The sequence below is a fragment of the Hordeum vulgare genome, chromosome 1H, assembly GCF_904849725.1.
Source record: "Hordeum vulgare subsp. vulgare chromosome 1H, MorexV3_pseudomolecules_assembly, whole genome shotgun sequence".
NCBI classification, from domain to species: domain Eukaryota; kingdom Viridiplantae; phylum Streptophyta; class Magnoliopsida; order Poales; family Poaceae; genus Hordeum; species Hordeum vulgare.
In genome coordinates, this window is record NC_058518.1 from 167,310 (window position 1) to 183,033 (window position 15,724).

The 15,724-nt window shown below is 46.6% G+C and overlaps 1 protein-coding gene across 1 annotated transcript; it reads right to left on the reverse strand.

Moving 5' to 3' along the window:
• Positions 1 to 6,262: 6,262 nt before the first annotated feature.
• LOC123429323 (putative phospholipid-transporting ATPase 9) lies at positions 6,263 to 11,996 on the reverse strand. The gene is made up of 11 exons (XM_045113689.1): positions 11,306 to 11,996; positions 9,523 to 10,874; positions 9,298 to 9,408; positions 8,911 to 9,187; positions 8,728 to 8,816; positions 8,533 to 8,641; positions 8,183 to 8,386; positions 7,868 to 8,092; positions 7,571 to 7,762; positions 7,195 to 7,481; positions 6,263 to 7,078 (listed from the first exon to the last, which is right to left on the reverse strand). The coding sequence occupies exons 1-11, from the start codon at positions 11,762 to 11,764 to the stop codon at positions 6,691 to 6,693; spliced, it is 3,693 nt and encodes a 1,230-aa protein (XP_044969624.1). The 5' UTR covers positions 11,765 to 11,996; the 3' UTR covers positions 6,263 to 6,690.
• Between the last annotated feature and the right edge of the window lie 3,728 nt (positions 11,997 to 15,724).

The window sequence follows — 15,724 nt, forward strand, 5'->3', positions numbered from 1 at the left end:
TGGTAACTCTCAAAGGCAATGAGCTTGCCAACTGCATGACACACTTGTCATTATATAGCGCTAGGAAGTGTTTAAAACTTTAAAAGCAAATCTCATCGACCACAAACTATTCCAACACCTACACATATCAAGACCTTCCAAGAACTACTCAAACCCTGGACATAAGAGTCTTTTAAATCGGCGAACAGTTTTTGGAGTTGACAAACATTTTTTTAAACTTGATCATTTTTTAAAATTCATGAACATTTGTTTTGTTTACGACAACATTTTTGAAATGCGTGACTAGGTTTAGAATTCATGAACAATTTTCCACTCAGTAAACATTTTTTGTATCAATGAACCTTTTTCAAATTGGGGACAAATTTTGAAATTCACAATTTTGTTGAGTTTTTTTAATATTATCCGAAAATGTCATGTTCATTGTTTTTCAGATTCACGAATATTTTTTGAATAATTCAAAATCATGTACACGATTTTATTTCATGGCTTTATTTTCCAAATAGTGATTTTTATAATTTGCGAACAGTTTCACAAAATCAAATTTTTTTAAACTGTGAATATTTTATGATTTTGCACACATTTTATGAATTCACAAACATTTTACGATTACTCGAACATTTTTTTGAATTCACATTACTCGAACAGTTTTAGTCTTGTAAATTTTTTTGGAGTCTACTTAGTCTTGTGGATTAGCGCCGAGGTCCGAGGGCATGAGAATAAAGAGACTGCGCAACCCACTTAGAGCAACTCCAACCGGCCGACCCATGCGGACGACGACTTTGTCCTTTTTTGTTCGTTTAGGTCGGCCCAGTGGACATCAACGTCCACTTCGACATTTGGGTCGGCGCATGTGCCCAACGCTGGACCGATCCATTTTGCCGACGCATCAAAAATAAAATTCAAACATTTCCAAAAATAAGAAACAAACCATAATTAAACATTAAAACCGGCCACGAAGGCCCGCGAGGGTGCACGCGGCCCCATTACAATTAAACATTAAAAAACCTAAACTACGAGGCTACCCTAGGCGGCATCGGCGTCGACATCGGGGCCAGTGAGGTCAACCAGCGTTGGTGTAGGGCCGGCCCAGGGAAACGCCGTGTTTCAGAGTGCCGCTTCCCATGCCTCCGTCGTCTGTCCCGCTGGCGTGGGTTGTGCTGGTGGCGGTGGCAGCGCAGCACGGGCACGCTCCTCCTCCTTCATCTCCAGTCGTTCCTCCTCCGCCTCCCGCTCCAGTGCCATATGTCGACGGTCGTCGGTGCGCTCCTACGCCAGGTGCATCGCCCTCCAATGCCGGAGGCATGCGTCCTCCTGGTGCGGTGTCGCGCCCAACCAGATGGGCGGCTCACTGACCCACTCGCGGAGATAGCCGGTCCACCGGTAGACCTCCGTCTGCCGCTCCGTGGGCTCGGTCTTCGGCGGAGGGGGCTGTTGGAAATAAGCCCTAGAGGCAGTAATAAATTAGTTATTATTATATTTCTTTGCTCATGATAATCATTTATTATCCATGCTATAATTGTATTGATTGGAAACACAAATACATGTGTGGATACATAGACAAAACGCTGTCCCTAGTAAGCCTCTAGTTGACTAGCTCGTTGATCAAAGATGGTCAAGGTTTCCTGACCATAGACAAGTGTTCTCACTTGATAATGGGATCATATCATTAGGAGAATCATGTGATGGACAAGACCCAAACTATGAACGTAGAATGTGATCGTGTCATTTTGTTGCTATTGTTTTCTGCGTGTCAAGTATTTATTCCTATGACCATGAGATCATATAACTCACTGACACCGGAGAAATACCTTGTGTGTATCAAACGTCGTAACATAATTGGGTGACTAAAGGTGCTCTACAGGTATCTCTGAAGGTGTCCGTTGAGTTAGTATGGATCAAGACTGGGATTTGTCACTCCATGTGACGAAGAGGTATCTCGGGGCCCACTCGGTAATACAACATCACACACAAGCCTTGCAAGCAATGTGACTAAGTGTAAGTCACGGAATCTTGTATTACAGAACGAGTAAAGAGACTTGCCGGTAACAAGAATGAAATAGGTATGCGGATACCGACAATCGAATCTCGTGCAATAACATACCGAAGGATAAAGGCAATGACATACGAGATTATATGAATCCTTGACACTGAGGTTCGTAGAATATGTAGGATCCAATATGGGCATCCAGGTCCCGCTATTGGATATTGACCGAGGAGTGCCTCGGGGCATGTCTACATAGTTCTCGAACCAGCAGGGTTTGCACACTTAAGGTTCGGCGATGTTTTAGTATAGTTGAGTTATATGTGCGGTTACCGAATGTTGTTCGGAGTCCCGGATGAGATCACGGACGTCATGAGGGTTTCCGGAATGGTCCGGAAACGGAGATTGATATATAGGATGGCTTCATTTGGTTACCGGAAGGTTTTCGGGCATTACCGGGAATGTACCGGGAGTGACGAACAGGTTCCGGAAGTTCACCGAGAGGAGGGCAACCCACCCGGGGGAAGCCCAATGGCCCTAGGGGTGGCGCACCAGCCCTTAGTGGGCTGGTGGTACAACCCAAGAGGGCCTTGGCGCCAAGGAAAGAAAACCAAAGAAAAAAAGAGGTGGGAAGGAAGAGAAGGACTCCACTTTCCAATCCTAATTGGAGTAGGATTGGAGTAGGACTCCTCCTCTCCCTTGGCCGGCGCACCCTTGAGGGCTTGGCCCTCAAGGCAAGCCTCCTCCCCCTCCCTCCTATATATAGTTGTGATTTAGGGCTGATTTGAGACAACTTTGCCACGTGCAACTCAAACCTACACCTCGTATACGTAGTTCTTCCTCTAGATTAGATTTCTACGGAGCTCGGGCGGAGCCCTACAGGAATAGATCATCACCAAAACCGGCGCGCCGTCACGCTGCCGGAGAACTCATCTACTTCTCTGTCTCTCTTGCTGGATCAAGAAGGCCAAGATTGTCATCGAGCTGGGTACAAGAGATGTGTTGGAAATATGCCCTAGAGGAAATAATAAAATGGTTATTAACATATTTCCTTGTTCATGATAATCGTCTATTGTTCATGCTATAATTGTATTAACAGGAAACAGTAAAACATGTGTGAATAAATAGATCACAATGTGTCCCTAGCAAGCCTCTAGTTGGCTAGCTCGTTAGTCAATAGATGATCATGGTTTCCTGATCATGGGCATTAGATGTCATTGATAACGAGATCACATCATTGGGAGAATGATGTGATGGACAAGACCCAATCCTAAGCATAGCACTAGATCGTATTGTTCGTATGCTAAAGCTTTTCTAATGTCAAGTATCTTTTCCTTCGACCGTGAGATTGTGCAACTCCCGGATACCGTAGGAGTGCTTTGGGTGTATCAAACGTCACAATTTAACTGGGTGACTATAAAGGTGCATTACGGGTACCTCCGAAAGTGTCTGTTGGGTTGGTACGAATCGAGATCGGGATTTGTCACTCCGTGTGACGGAGAGGTATCTCTGGGCCCACTCGGTAGAACATCATCATGAGCTCAATGTGACTAAGGAGTTAGTCACACGATGACGTGCTACGGAACGAGTAAAGAGACTTACCGGTAACGAGATTGAACAAGGTATAGGTATACCGACGATCGAATCCCGGGCAAGTTCTATACCGACACACAAAGGGAATCGTATACGGGATTGATTGAATCATTGACATCGTGGTTCATCCGATGAGATCATCATGGAGCAAGTGGGAGCCACCATGGGTATCCAGACCCCGCTGATGGTTATTGACCAGAGAGGTGTCTCGGTCATGTCTGCCTGTCTCCCGAACCCGTAGGGTCTACACACTTAAGGTTCGGTAATGCTAGGGTTATAGGGAATTGTTATATGAGGTTACCGAAAGTTGTTCAGAGTCCCGGATGAGATCCCGGACGTCACGAGGAGCTCCGGAATGGTCCGGGGGTAAAGATTGATATATAGGACGAATGGTTTCGGATACCGGAAGTGTTTTGGGCATCATTGGTAACGTACCGGGACCACCGGAGGTGGCCCCGAGGGTCCACCGAAGGGGGGCAACGACCCCGGGGGGTAAGGTGGGCCAAGTGGGGAAGGGAACCAGCCCCTAGGTGGGCTGGTGCGCCTCCCCACTCAGCCCAATGCGTGGGGGAGAGAAAAGGGGGGGGGGCAAACCCTAAGCCAGGTGGGCCTAAGGCCCACCAGGGGTGCGCCACACCCCTCCTCCCCCCCTTGGCCGCCGCACCAGCCCCCATCTAGGGCTGCTCCCCCCCCAGGAGAGGGAAACCCTCAAGGGGGCGCAGCCCCTCCCTTCCCCTATATATAGTGGGCACTTTTGGCCATTGGAGATCAGACTTTTGCCTCTCTCTCGGCGCAGCCCTGCCCTTCTTCCTCCTCCTCTCTACCGGTGCTTGGTGAAGCCCTGCCGGGAGACCTCGTCTCTCCATCGACACCACGCCGTCGTGCTGCTGGAGTTCTTCCCCAACCTCTCCCTCCTCCTTGCTGGATCAAGGTGCAGGAGACGTCATCGGACTGCACGTGTGTTGAACGCGGAGGTGCCGTAGTTCGGCACTAGATCGGAATCGCTGCGAGTACGACTCCATCAACCGCGTTCTAGCAACGCTTTCGCTTAGCGATCTTCAAAGGTATGAAGATGCTCTTACCCCTCTCTCGTTGCTGGTCTCTCCATAGGAAGATCTGAATATGCGTAGGAAAATTTTGAATTTATGCTACGTTACCCAACAAGATGAGCTAGGGTTTGGAGATGAGATGGTGCTGATGAAGATGTTGATGGAGATGAGTCCCCTCCGATGAGAGGAGTGTTGGGGATGACGATGGCGATGATTTCCCCCTTCGGGAGGGAAGTTTCCTCGGCAGGACGGCCCTAAGTGTAAGTAAAAAAAATTAAAGTTGACTGCGGGTAGTTGGACGACCGGCGTATGTGGATGGGACGGACACCGAAAGGACGCGCGCGCGTCCGCGCCGACGCATTCCGTTCCTAAATTTGGGTCGAAAATGGATCGGGGTAGATGCATTTTGAAAATGGATCCGCGCGAATCTAAACAGACGGCAGCGGACAAAATGGATCGCCCCATTGAAATTGCTCTTACTTGCTTGCTTGCTTTCTTGTCTCCCACGGACCCATCTAGAGCCCAATGGGCCACACATCCCCGAATGCCTCTTGTATGCCCGGTCCTAAAAGAGAATTTAGGGTTTGCACACTTCAATCCTAAATTCTCTTTCGTTCTAAAAAAATTCCAAAATTCATAAGACATTTTTGGGTTGTGAGATTTCAAGAATTCCAGAGGATTCCAACCATCATGAAAGTAAAAAAAAAAATGATTGCCAAACTTCAATAAACATTTCCTTAGGATTCCTATATGTTCTGGACTATTTTTTAATCCTCAAGATTGTTTTTTATGAGAGTTCTTTGACCCATAGGATTTGTTTCGCCGAACCCACTCACTTTTTTCGGGGTGGAAACTGTGAAATTGTAACATGTATTATTGGTGTTGGTTTTCGCCACGTGTACGATGTTACGCCGGTACCATGACTTTTTTTTCTGGCGAATGGCATTCATGGCTTCTTCTAGAAGCATAGACCATTGAATGGAAGGGGCCTCATGTGTAATGCATGGCAGCCGTGCAGAAAGGGGAAAAGGATCTTTTTTATTCCTGGCCGGTTGCTTTCAGGTCAGTCATCAGGCTAATTATTTGACTCTTTCTTCTGAGGACTTGCTGTCCATGTTAGGCCAAGCCATGTATAGTCGACAAGTCAGGGATTCATCAGATTCTCTTCTAAGTACTCCTACTAGTCAATAGTCATGATTACTTATGTAGGTAATATCTTGTGTTAGACATGGGTCACCTGTTTATATAGTTTTATTTAGGTGTACTCAGACTTCATACGTCGAATTCAAATTCATATGCGTGCATAGATTTATCATGGATCTTTGTCAATTTTAATACGTTTACCGATATATTATGATAGAAACATGTAAAAAAAAGGTTGTGTTTCAAAGAGTGGATGAGTACCAATTAACCATCAATTCCATCATTTCTTTGTAGTTGGGCTGTTTAACTTCATCCTACTTCTTGTAATATAAGATTTCCCTGCTCTTTTTTTCATAGTTCGGCTGAAATCAGGGTCCCTTTCGAAGCCCATTAATTCTTTTCCCACTTGTGTTAAATAATGTCGAAACGAAAGAAGGCGGAAACTTACAGCGATATCAGCACCAAAAAGAGCATCAATTCTTTCAAGGACAGCAAATAATAGAATACATGCTTTATTCATATTATTATTCCCCACAAGGATGTATATATTCTTAACTAAGGAACAAAGGAACAAAAGAAACAAGGGAAAAATTATCCCCAAAATAATAATGAGGGGAACAAATCTAAGTATCCATCCATCTCCTCCTACACTTACATCCCTCAGCTCCAATGTACATCAACTGTCCTCATCACCCCCTCCCCCTCCCTTTTGTAGCTAGTTCTACAAACAAAATTAATCAATAATCCTCACATGTACAGTTAAACCCTAATTCGACGAAGCCCGCTCATCTCTAACACCTGACCCAAGTCAGCAACACTCTGAGAAGCAGCAGGCAAGCAAACAGGCAGAAGCTTAGTCTCTGCCAACCTGTTGCTGCTGATCATCATATTTACAGGGGAGCTGCAGCTGATATCTAGTGTGTGCTATGTCAACTCAATGGTGGCTTGTGATTGCGACGACGAGTCCGCGTGGAAGATCTTGCTGTTGGTGCGGACGAGCTTGGCGTCACGGCGCGCCGACACACCCACCCCGGTGGACCTCACCGAGAACTGGCGCAGGACGACGCCCAGCTCCTCCTCGGGGTCCTCGTGCTTCGCCGTGTGCTGCAGCCACTGGATCTTGTTGTGGTAGTCCGGGAAGAACCACGTCTTCACCACCGCCAGGGTGAAGTAGGGGATGAGCGCCGCCACCGCCACCAGCAGGGTCACCACCCAGTAGGCTGGCGCGCCCCCCAGCGCCTCCGAGAACACCATGAAGAATGTGGTCGAGAACGACGGTGTGATCGCACCGTAGATTATGAGGAACAGGTACCTGCAGCCAGCACAATGAGTAGTAGTGTCAGTTTTGGTGAACTGCATACAAGTGACCGATGGTCAAAAAAACAGTGAGTCATTTGCTCTGGTTTAGGTGTCGGCGCTAGGTAGTACCATAGAAAGATGCCGCTCCAGATGCAGATGTGCTGGACGAGGGTGAAGTAGTTCACTGTGATAGCCATCTGCATGTTGACGGCCCAGACAACGCACGTGTAGGCGGTCGCGCCGAGGATCGACAGGTCTATGACCTCGCCATCTTTACGGAATGCTTGGTGCTTGAGTGACGCGATGGTGAGGAAGAAGATGATCACAGCACTGCCGACGCCATGCAGCATCCAGCCTAGGAGCCTTGACCACCGGAAGAGCAGGTTCTGAGGACCCTCCTGGTAGAGCATCGGGTACTGCATTGCATTTCCAGAAACAGTGAGCAATTCCTTTTCTTTTTGGATTCAGCATTGATTAATTTTCAGAAACCGATGTGAGTGCGTACCTTGAGACAGAACCGAGCGGAAACATCTTGGTCGAACACGCCCATGGCGATCACAGGCAGTGACGTGAAAAGGACATTGTAGAGCGACATGGACCAGTCGTTGTACAAAGTTTGTCCGGAAAATGTTGTCAAGGACTCGTACAGGAACAGGGTCACGCCGAATGTGATGTTCTTATATAAGAAGTAGCATACCTGCCGATCCAATAAGAAAAACAAGGAGACATTCAGCAAAACTGCATGCTTGATAAATCATAAGTAGAGTAATTCACGTGCCAATAAGTTATATTGCTTGCTTACCATTGACGAGATCCTGCTATAACACCAATGCCCATGGACAAGTAGCAGACGCTCAAGGAAGCGGAACTGCGCGATGGAAACATCGCTCGCCATGACAGCCTGCATCCCTTCGGCACCGCTGATCCCAACCCCAATATCTGCCTCCTGAATCATGCCTACATCATTCGCACCATCGCCAATTGCCAACGTAACTTTACCAGTGCCGGTTTTGACTAGCCTCGTGACCTGAATCACAAATGAAGATAAGACAGTTTAGAATCCACTCTCATTTCCTGGGATGGAAGAACACAATTGTGAGGTGAAATTTGAGCTTACAAGAGCCTTCTGCTTTGGGGAAGAACGACAGCAAATGACTGATCCGCAAGCAATTGCAAGATCAAGGAACGTGGCCTTGGTGTCGTCTTTGAGCGCATATGTAAGTGACTTCCCATCGATGATCAAAGCAAATGACTCATTGCCAGATGCATTTATGAGTTTCTTTCCTTCATTGATTTGCTGCACCACGCTAACCTTTGACGCCTGCCATATATCACAAAAATCTGGTGTTACTATCGTAAAACAGAGCAGCGTTTGATCAATATGCAGGCAAGTTATGTAGTTAATTCGTTACCGAAACATAATGCAATAGGGGACTCGGTAACTATAATCAGCAATACTTTATCTACCTTATTAATGGCTCCTTTGTCGCCACCTTTCTCCAAGGCAATGATATCTGGTGTATCCAGTGTGATGGTTATTTGTTTCATCCCTTGTCTGAGTAGACTGCAGGCATATCTGTGAAAACGAGAATCGGATTTTAAGTTCATCGAATCGAACAGATATCGCTGTAAGCATCGAAACATGCAGGACAGATGCTATACCCAATGTTGATGGCGGTCTCCATCTTGTCGCCCGTCAGCACCCATATCTTGATGCCAGCTTTAGCAAGTTTGTCGATGCAGTCGGGTACCTAGAGAAAAGGAAATCAGTATGCGCAAAACCAAAGACAAAAAAGTCGTGAACCATTCCATTTTACAGCACGGAAGAAGGTAAGATTTACTCACCCCCTTTTGTAGTTTGTCCTCGACGGCGGTGGCGCCAAGAAGAATCAAATCCCTCTCTACCAAATCTGCAGCCTCGTCAATCAGCTCATCTCGGTCAGCGCTGACAGAATTCTTAGCTGCAGTGAACTTCCTTTCGAATTTAGCGTATTCGACCTCCTCAAGTGGACGGTATGCAAGAACTAGTGTTCTCAGGCCAGCATCGGCGTAATCATTTATGTGCTTCTGCGTCGCTTCACCATACGCACTCTCAGAGTTTGACAGCCTCTCGTACATTATACTGCACATGTTGAGAACAAGTCAAGATATAGCCATCGTACAAATACAGAGAGCAAGAGTAGATGCATCATCTCATCAGCTTTAGTGCATCAGATTGTTGAAGATACTAACCTGTCAGCGCCTTTACTGAAGATAAATGTTTTCCCCTCCTCGTCCTGAACTATCACCGACATCCGCTTTCGAGCACTGCTGAACTCAAGGACATGCAAGACCTTATAAAATCTGCCAGAAAAGAGGGAAAAAAAAGGTTGAGGTTAGTGTAACAGCTTGATCACTCCTGATTTTTTTTTTCACATGAAAAAAAAGTGACTGAAGTTTGAACTTGTCATATCATACCTGTCAACTTGTTCTCCAGACGAGGAATCCAACTCATGCAGATAAACGCCTGCCTGCGTCCTTTGGTAAAAAGTGAAACCAAGTTCATGTGCCGCAACAACAAAGGCAGCCTCATCTGGAGACTCTGCTTCATATGAGATCTTCCCTGTTACTTCGTCGACCTCCGGTATGCATGTGTGGCAGATGGCCAGCAACCGGAAGAACATCTCGATCGCACCGGAGTGCTCTTGGTGAACCCAGTTACCATCCATGACACGCTCGTCTCTGAAATTAAATCCTTTGACCGCAGCTCTCCCCTCGGACTGATGAAAGGCTTCGACGCCATCCTCAATATCAGCGATCATGGGTGAACCGTTTCTCTTTGCCATGGCTCTCTCGACCTCGGTGATTCCACGTCCATACGCCGTGCCCGCGATGGAGCATTTGATGAACTCCATGGAGTTGCAGGTCAGAGTCCCGGTCTTATCCGTGAGGATCGTGTAGACCTGGCCCAGCTCCTCGTTCAAGTTGGACGTCCTGGCATGAGCTGGCGTGTCACTCTCCTCATGATACATATGGATGTCACTGTTGATGAAGAGAGCCTGCAGCAGCTTGACGAGCTCGATGGAGACGTAGAGGGAGATGGGGATGAAGTAGCCGTAAAGGATCATGGCTGTGAAGAAATGCAGTGCCGCCGACACGGCCGGGTTATTCGGATCGTAGAGCTTGTCGGGTTCATCTGGCCTGAGGTACCACCTTTTCATCCTGCCATCCACCAAATCATGCTTGGTCGCAAGGCCAAAGACGACGGAGCCAATGACCGAAATTAGGACGAGCATGGACATAAGGACGTAAATGGCCTCGTCCATCTTCTTCTCAATCTTACTCCTCTTGGAGGGAGCACTGGTGGCATTCTGCATCACCTTTGTGTCATGGCCGGTGAAAACCACCACGCCGTACACGTACTCGGTGTTCCGGAGCTTGGAGTCCCTGAGAAGGAGCTGCTGGGGCGAGAGAGGATACTGCTGCTGCTGCTCTTCGATCTCTATGTTCCCGACGAACGAATACAGGTTGGCGTTGGGGTCCTCGCACCTTATGACGGCCTCGAAGCCGGCGAAGCTGTCGTCGTCCTGGAGGCGCGAGGTGACCTCGAGAGACTGCTTGAGCTTGAGGTTGGTCTCGCCGTCGAGGTTCATGGTCTCGACGTAGCAGATGGCGTCGTCGTAGCTGGAGGAGAGGAGGACGAGGTCCGCGGGGAAGAACTCGTCCTTCTCGACCTTGACGACGTCGCCGACCCGGAGCTTGGTCCATTTGGTGTGCCGGAAAGCGCCGTCCTGGAACACCTTTGTCTTCCTGTTGTTCACCTCAATGTCCTGGATGGAGCAAGAAAGGAAACATTCATCCACTGGTTTTTCTCAGCAAATAATATTTGTACTGGCAAGAAGCATGGTTATGAATTTGTTGTTTGTAGCAAAGGACCACATGATACTAGTGGTAGTACTGATGATTTTGAAGAAATGGAATGAAGGAGTGGGTGGCTATAACTGCTCCACCAACCCCTGCCTCCCTATTTTTTGTGTAAATTTTGCTCGAATCCTGGGGATTGAATGATGGATTTGGTCCCAAATATATATACTAGTACTAGTGCTAGTGGTGGATTGAATGATGTCATTGGTGAATGGAATGGGGATTGGATTGAATTCTTTCTTGAATAAACAATTGCAGTGCAGAGGAAGAAGGAGAAGGAGAAAATGGAGATGCAGATGCAGATCCAGGAAGAAGAAGAAGAAGAAGGGGAACAAACCTGCTGCTTGCGGCGCCAGTCCTCGATGGCCTCCTTGATCATGGTGACGAGGAGGACGAGGACGAGGGGCCCGACGGCGGTGGCGCCGCGGAAGGGGGCGATGGGGGTGTAGGAGAGGCAGGCGACGACGAGGAAGTAGATGTTGGCCACCCGCCGGAACTGCTCGAAGAGCGACTTGGGGACGAAGGTGACGGCGTTGTACTTTGTTGTGGAGACGTAGTTGGACCGGTACCCTCCGGCGGCGGCGGCGTCGGCGGCCGCCGCGGCGTCGTTGGCGTGGACCACACGGGAGAACCCGGGCCCGCCGATCCGGGACCCCTCGTCGTCCACGGCGCTCGGCCGGCGCGCGCAGGCCGCGAAGGTGTAGAGCTTGCTCAGCAGCACCTTCCGCCGCCGCCGCCTGCCCCGGCGCCCGTGCCCGTCGTCCGTGTCGCCTCTGCCGCCGCCGGAGGAGGCCATCAGCGGCTGCGGCGAGCGCGCCGGGGAGTGGAAAGAAGCAATCTTTGCTGTCCTTGTGTGTCCTGGAGCAGTACTAGTACTTGGTTCTGGCGGAGCTTAGGTAGAGCAGGGCTGCTGCTGGTGGTGGTGGCTGCTACAGCTATAGTGGTTGGTTGGTTGGTTGGTTATTTGCAGGAGGATTGGGAGGGCGGCAATGGCGGGCGATTGGAACAAGGGGGGGGGGGGGGGGGGGGGGGGGGCGGTGGACGGCAGATGGAACAAGGGGGGGTTTGTACAGCGGCAGAAGAAGAAGATCCAATGGAAGAATCGCCGGCGGGATGTGGGAGTATATATATGGAGTATTGATTTGCAGGCAAGAAAGAGGACCCGATCTTCTCCGGCCGGCCCTCAAGAAAGAGGACAAGTGAATTAAAAAAGGAAGGAGAAGGGGAGGAGGGCTGGATGCTGCTTTGTAAGCTCCGCAGGCCCTCAAGACTCAATCTTTTTCTTCTCCGTGTGCTCTGGTCTGGTCTTGGCTTGGCTGGTGTGTGTGAAGGGTGGAAGGAGGAAGAAGAAGAGGAAGAGGAAGGAGAGGAGAAAGTGCTCTGCTTTGCTCTCCTCCCTCACATCAGCAGCAGCAGCTGCTCTTGTTTCCTTGTTGGTGTGGTGGTGGTGGGCTTTTGGCTTAGTCTCTAACAAATACAAATGCAAATGGTGGATTTGATTCTTGTACTGGTACTAATTTCCTTCCTGCCTGCTAATTATAATCAGGGGGCTGATTTGGCATACGCACCACATGCCAGGAAAGAGACACCACTCTCTTCTCTTCTCTTCTCTGGTCATGCAGTCACCATGGTTGACTTTTTCATCCATCCATCCATTCATTCATATGATGATGGTGGTGGTGGTGGTGGTGACTTTGATTGGGCCTGCATGGAAATTTGTGACAAACTTGTACTACTAGTATACGCATTATCAGGTGGGTGAATAAAAAGATAATTAGTACCACTAGAAGCTTCCTCCTCCTCCTCTTGCTTATTGCAATTCTTTTTTTCTTTTTCTTAAGAAACTTGCTTATTGGAATCCTGGCATACATACATGCTGCTACAATACAGTTCTGCCTGCCTACCATGTTGACTTGTCTCCATACCCACATTCAAACCCCTCGTAATCCTATTATTAATTTTTATGTGCGTTCATAATTAATTGCTGATGTAGAGGAGAAAGAGAATGCGATTTTTCTTTTCTTTCTTGCTCGGAGTCTTCGAAACGCGGCTCGACAGCGACAAAAAAATGAGGAAATTTCATATGTGAATGTTCACCCATCCATCCATCTTCGCTAAAATCCCATCATCGGAATTTCAAAACTAGCGTAAGCTTCCTTCTCATATTGGAAATTTTGAAACACACGTCTTCTCCAAACCTTGTTGTTGACTTCTCTTTCGCGCATGTGTCTACAAACGAGTGTCGACATTCTCCGTACCATACCATTAGGTTAACTGCTAACACGGTGGAAAATACATATCCTTGCTATAAGAACACTATTAAAAATCATAGCGGCGCTAAAGATTCAACACCAACAAAAAGGAAAACCATGTATGTATTTTTTCCCTTCGCCTAAACTTGAAATTCTAAAATTGGAACACGTAACCGAACGCGGTTCCGCAACGGCCAAGCAAGACTTTTATATTCCTGCCTACCATGTTGACTAGTCTCTGTAACCAAATTGAAACGCCACATAATAGTGTATCTATAACCATAAGCGTCTGGGATAATCGTTGATGCAGAGGAAAAGGAAGGAGGGCCCATTTAATTTAATTTTAGAACGCGTTTCCAAAATTTTAGACGACAAAACACGGTTTAACATAGACAAAAGAAAGAGAGAGGACAACTTCACCATATGCCAATATTCATTGCCCTCAACTCGAAATTCCAAACCGGATGGCAGAAGACGCGGTTCGACAGCGGCGAGCCCAAGCGAGACTTTTGTACGGGGTTGAATTTTTCCTCCCACCTCAACTTTGAAATTCCAAACGGAGGGGCGGCGTGGCCAGCAGGTTACATGTTGCCATCTACTTACAATATATATTTCTTCCTCTTCTTCTTGATTTTGAATGGTACGTAGGTATGTTTATTCCTTCTAGAAGGCAGGCAGTTAGGCATCTTGTCTGGATCCATTACCACCACCTAATCGGGCAGCTGCTGGATTAGCAGTCGGGTCAAATTAGCTGCTTGATTTGCGGTTAACATGGCAGTGCAAGAAGAATCTCTGGGTTTAATTAGGTTGGCCCAACGAAATTGACTAATCTTCTTCCATCAGCTTGGGTGCACCATTTGTTTACTAATGATTTGTTTACTGGTAGTGTGCTAATGACAAACAAATGAAATCAATCTAGAAAGGAGGTGAGATCGACGTTGACATATGGAGCCACGTGATTGGTTGCAGGAAAACACACCGCCTCAGAATCGGAGCTGCCGGCCTTCACATGGCCTTGTTGGATCTTTCCTTAGCCCCGTCTCATCACTTTCTCCCTTCACTCTCTTTTTCTCTTCCTTTTTGCAAAGGATCTCACTGCCTTTTACCACTTTAAACTGTTGCACACCACCAGGTAGGTTGATTGATAGATATGCCCATTTTTTTGGGCTGATAAGTAAGTGGCTACTTTCCATTTAGTACTACTTCCTTGGTGTAAAAATACATGCCATGTTTCTGTAGTACTTTTATTAGTAGTACGGGTACACTAATAAAAAACCTTGAATTAGCTTTGAAGCTGCGTAGTTTGAAGGGCACAAGAGATGGTTAGGCAGTAGCTGTTGAATAGTAGGTGTATTTTGGGATTACAGTGTGATGTTTTGAATAGTCCTAGTCCTAGTCCTAGTCATATAGCTGGAATGAAGGAAGACGACCAGGCCAAGTCAATTGCTTGCCATCTTGCATCGCTAGCCAAATAAGGTAATTGATTGGTTGGGAGGACAAAGAGATCTTGGGGTCACACGCTTTCTTTTCATAATGAGAAAATATACAGTATTCTCCAAAATAATTCAGAAAAGATTACTCATACAAGTGCCTGGGTATTTACGAGCAGATCTTAAGTCCCGTTCAAAAGTTTCGCTCCTCATTCTTGTTTATCAAGCAAACTAGTAAAAATACTAACACTTTTCGGTGAGATCGCTATAGAGCTATTATTATCATCATTAAAATTAGTGTTTTGTAAACTCAGTATTTGGACTTCTATTCTTAGGAAATTAAGAGAGTACAAAAATGTGCAGACGCAAACCATGCGAAAAATCACAAACAAAGACGTTTACCTTCACATGTGCAATGTAAGAAAAGTACCCCCTTTGTAAAGAAAAACAAGACCATTTACAGTTATTATTATCATCATTAAAATTTGTGTTTTGTAAAGTCACTCTTTGGACTTTTAGTCTTAGGAAACTAAGAGAGTACAAAAATGTGCAGACGCAAACCATACGAAAAATCACAAACTAAGATGTTTACCTTCACATGTGCAATGTAAGAAAAGTACCCCCTTTGTAAAGAAAAATAAGACCATTTAAATCACTACTTTAGTGATCTAAACAAACTTATATTTTTTTATAGAGGAAGTACAGACTATTGCAATAAATATTATTAAAATACGTAAATATTTTAATACAGGATAAAAAAAGTTCGCAATTTCCTGGATTTATTGATTTCCCCAAATTCCATCAAATTCATTTTTACCATAAAAATTGCACTTTTATGTATTTTTAGACTCCTAGAATATTTAATTACTTCTATTGGAACATTTATATTTTCTTCTAATTATTTCTTGCTAATTGGGGGTAATGGGGTTGCCACAAGTGCGAAGCTAGCGCCACATCATCATCGAACACGCATTCAACGGAGAGTCAATCTATATATATGATTTTGGCACTCAAAAGACCAGATTTTTTTTTCAGTATCGGGGTTGAAGCACCGACCTTAGGCTTTTTAAATAG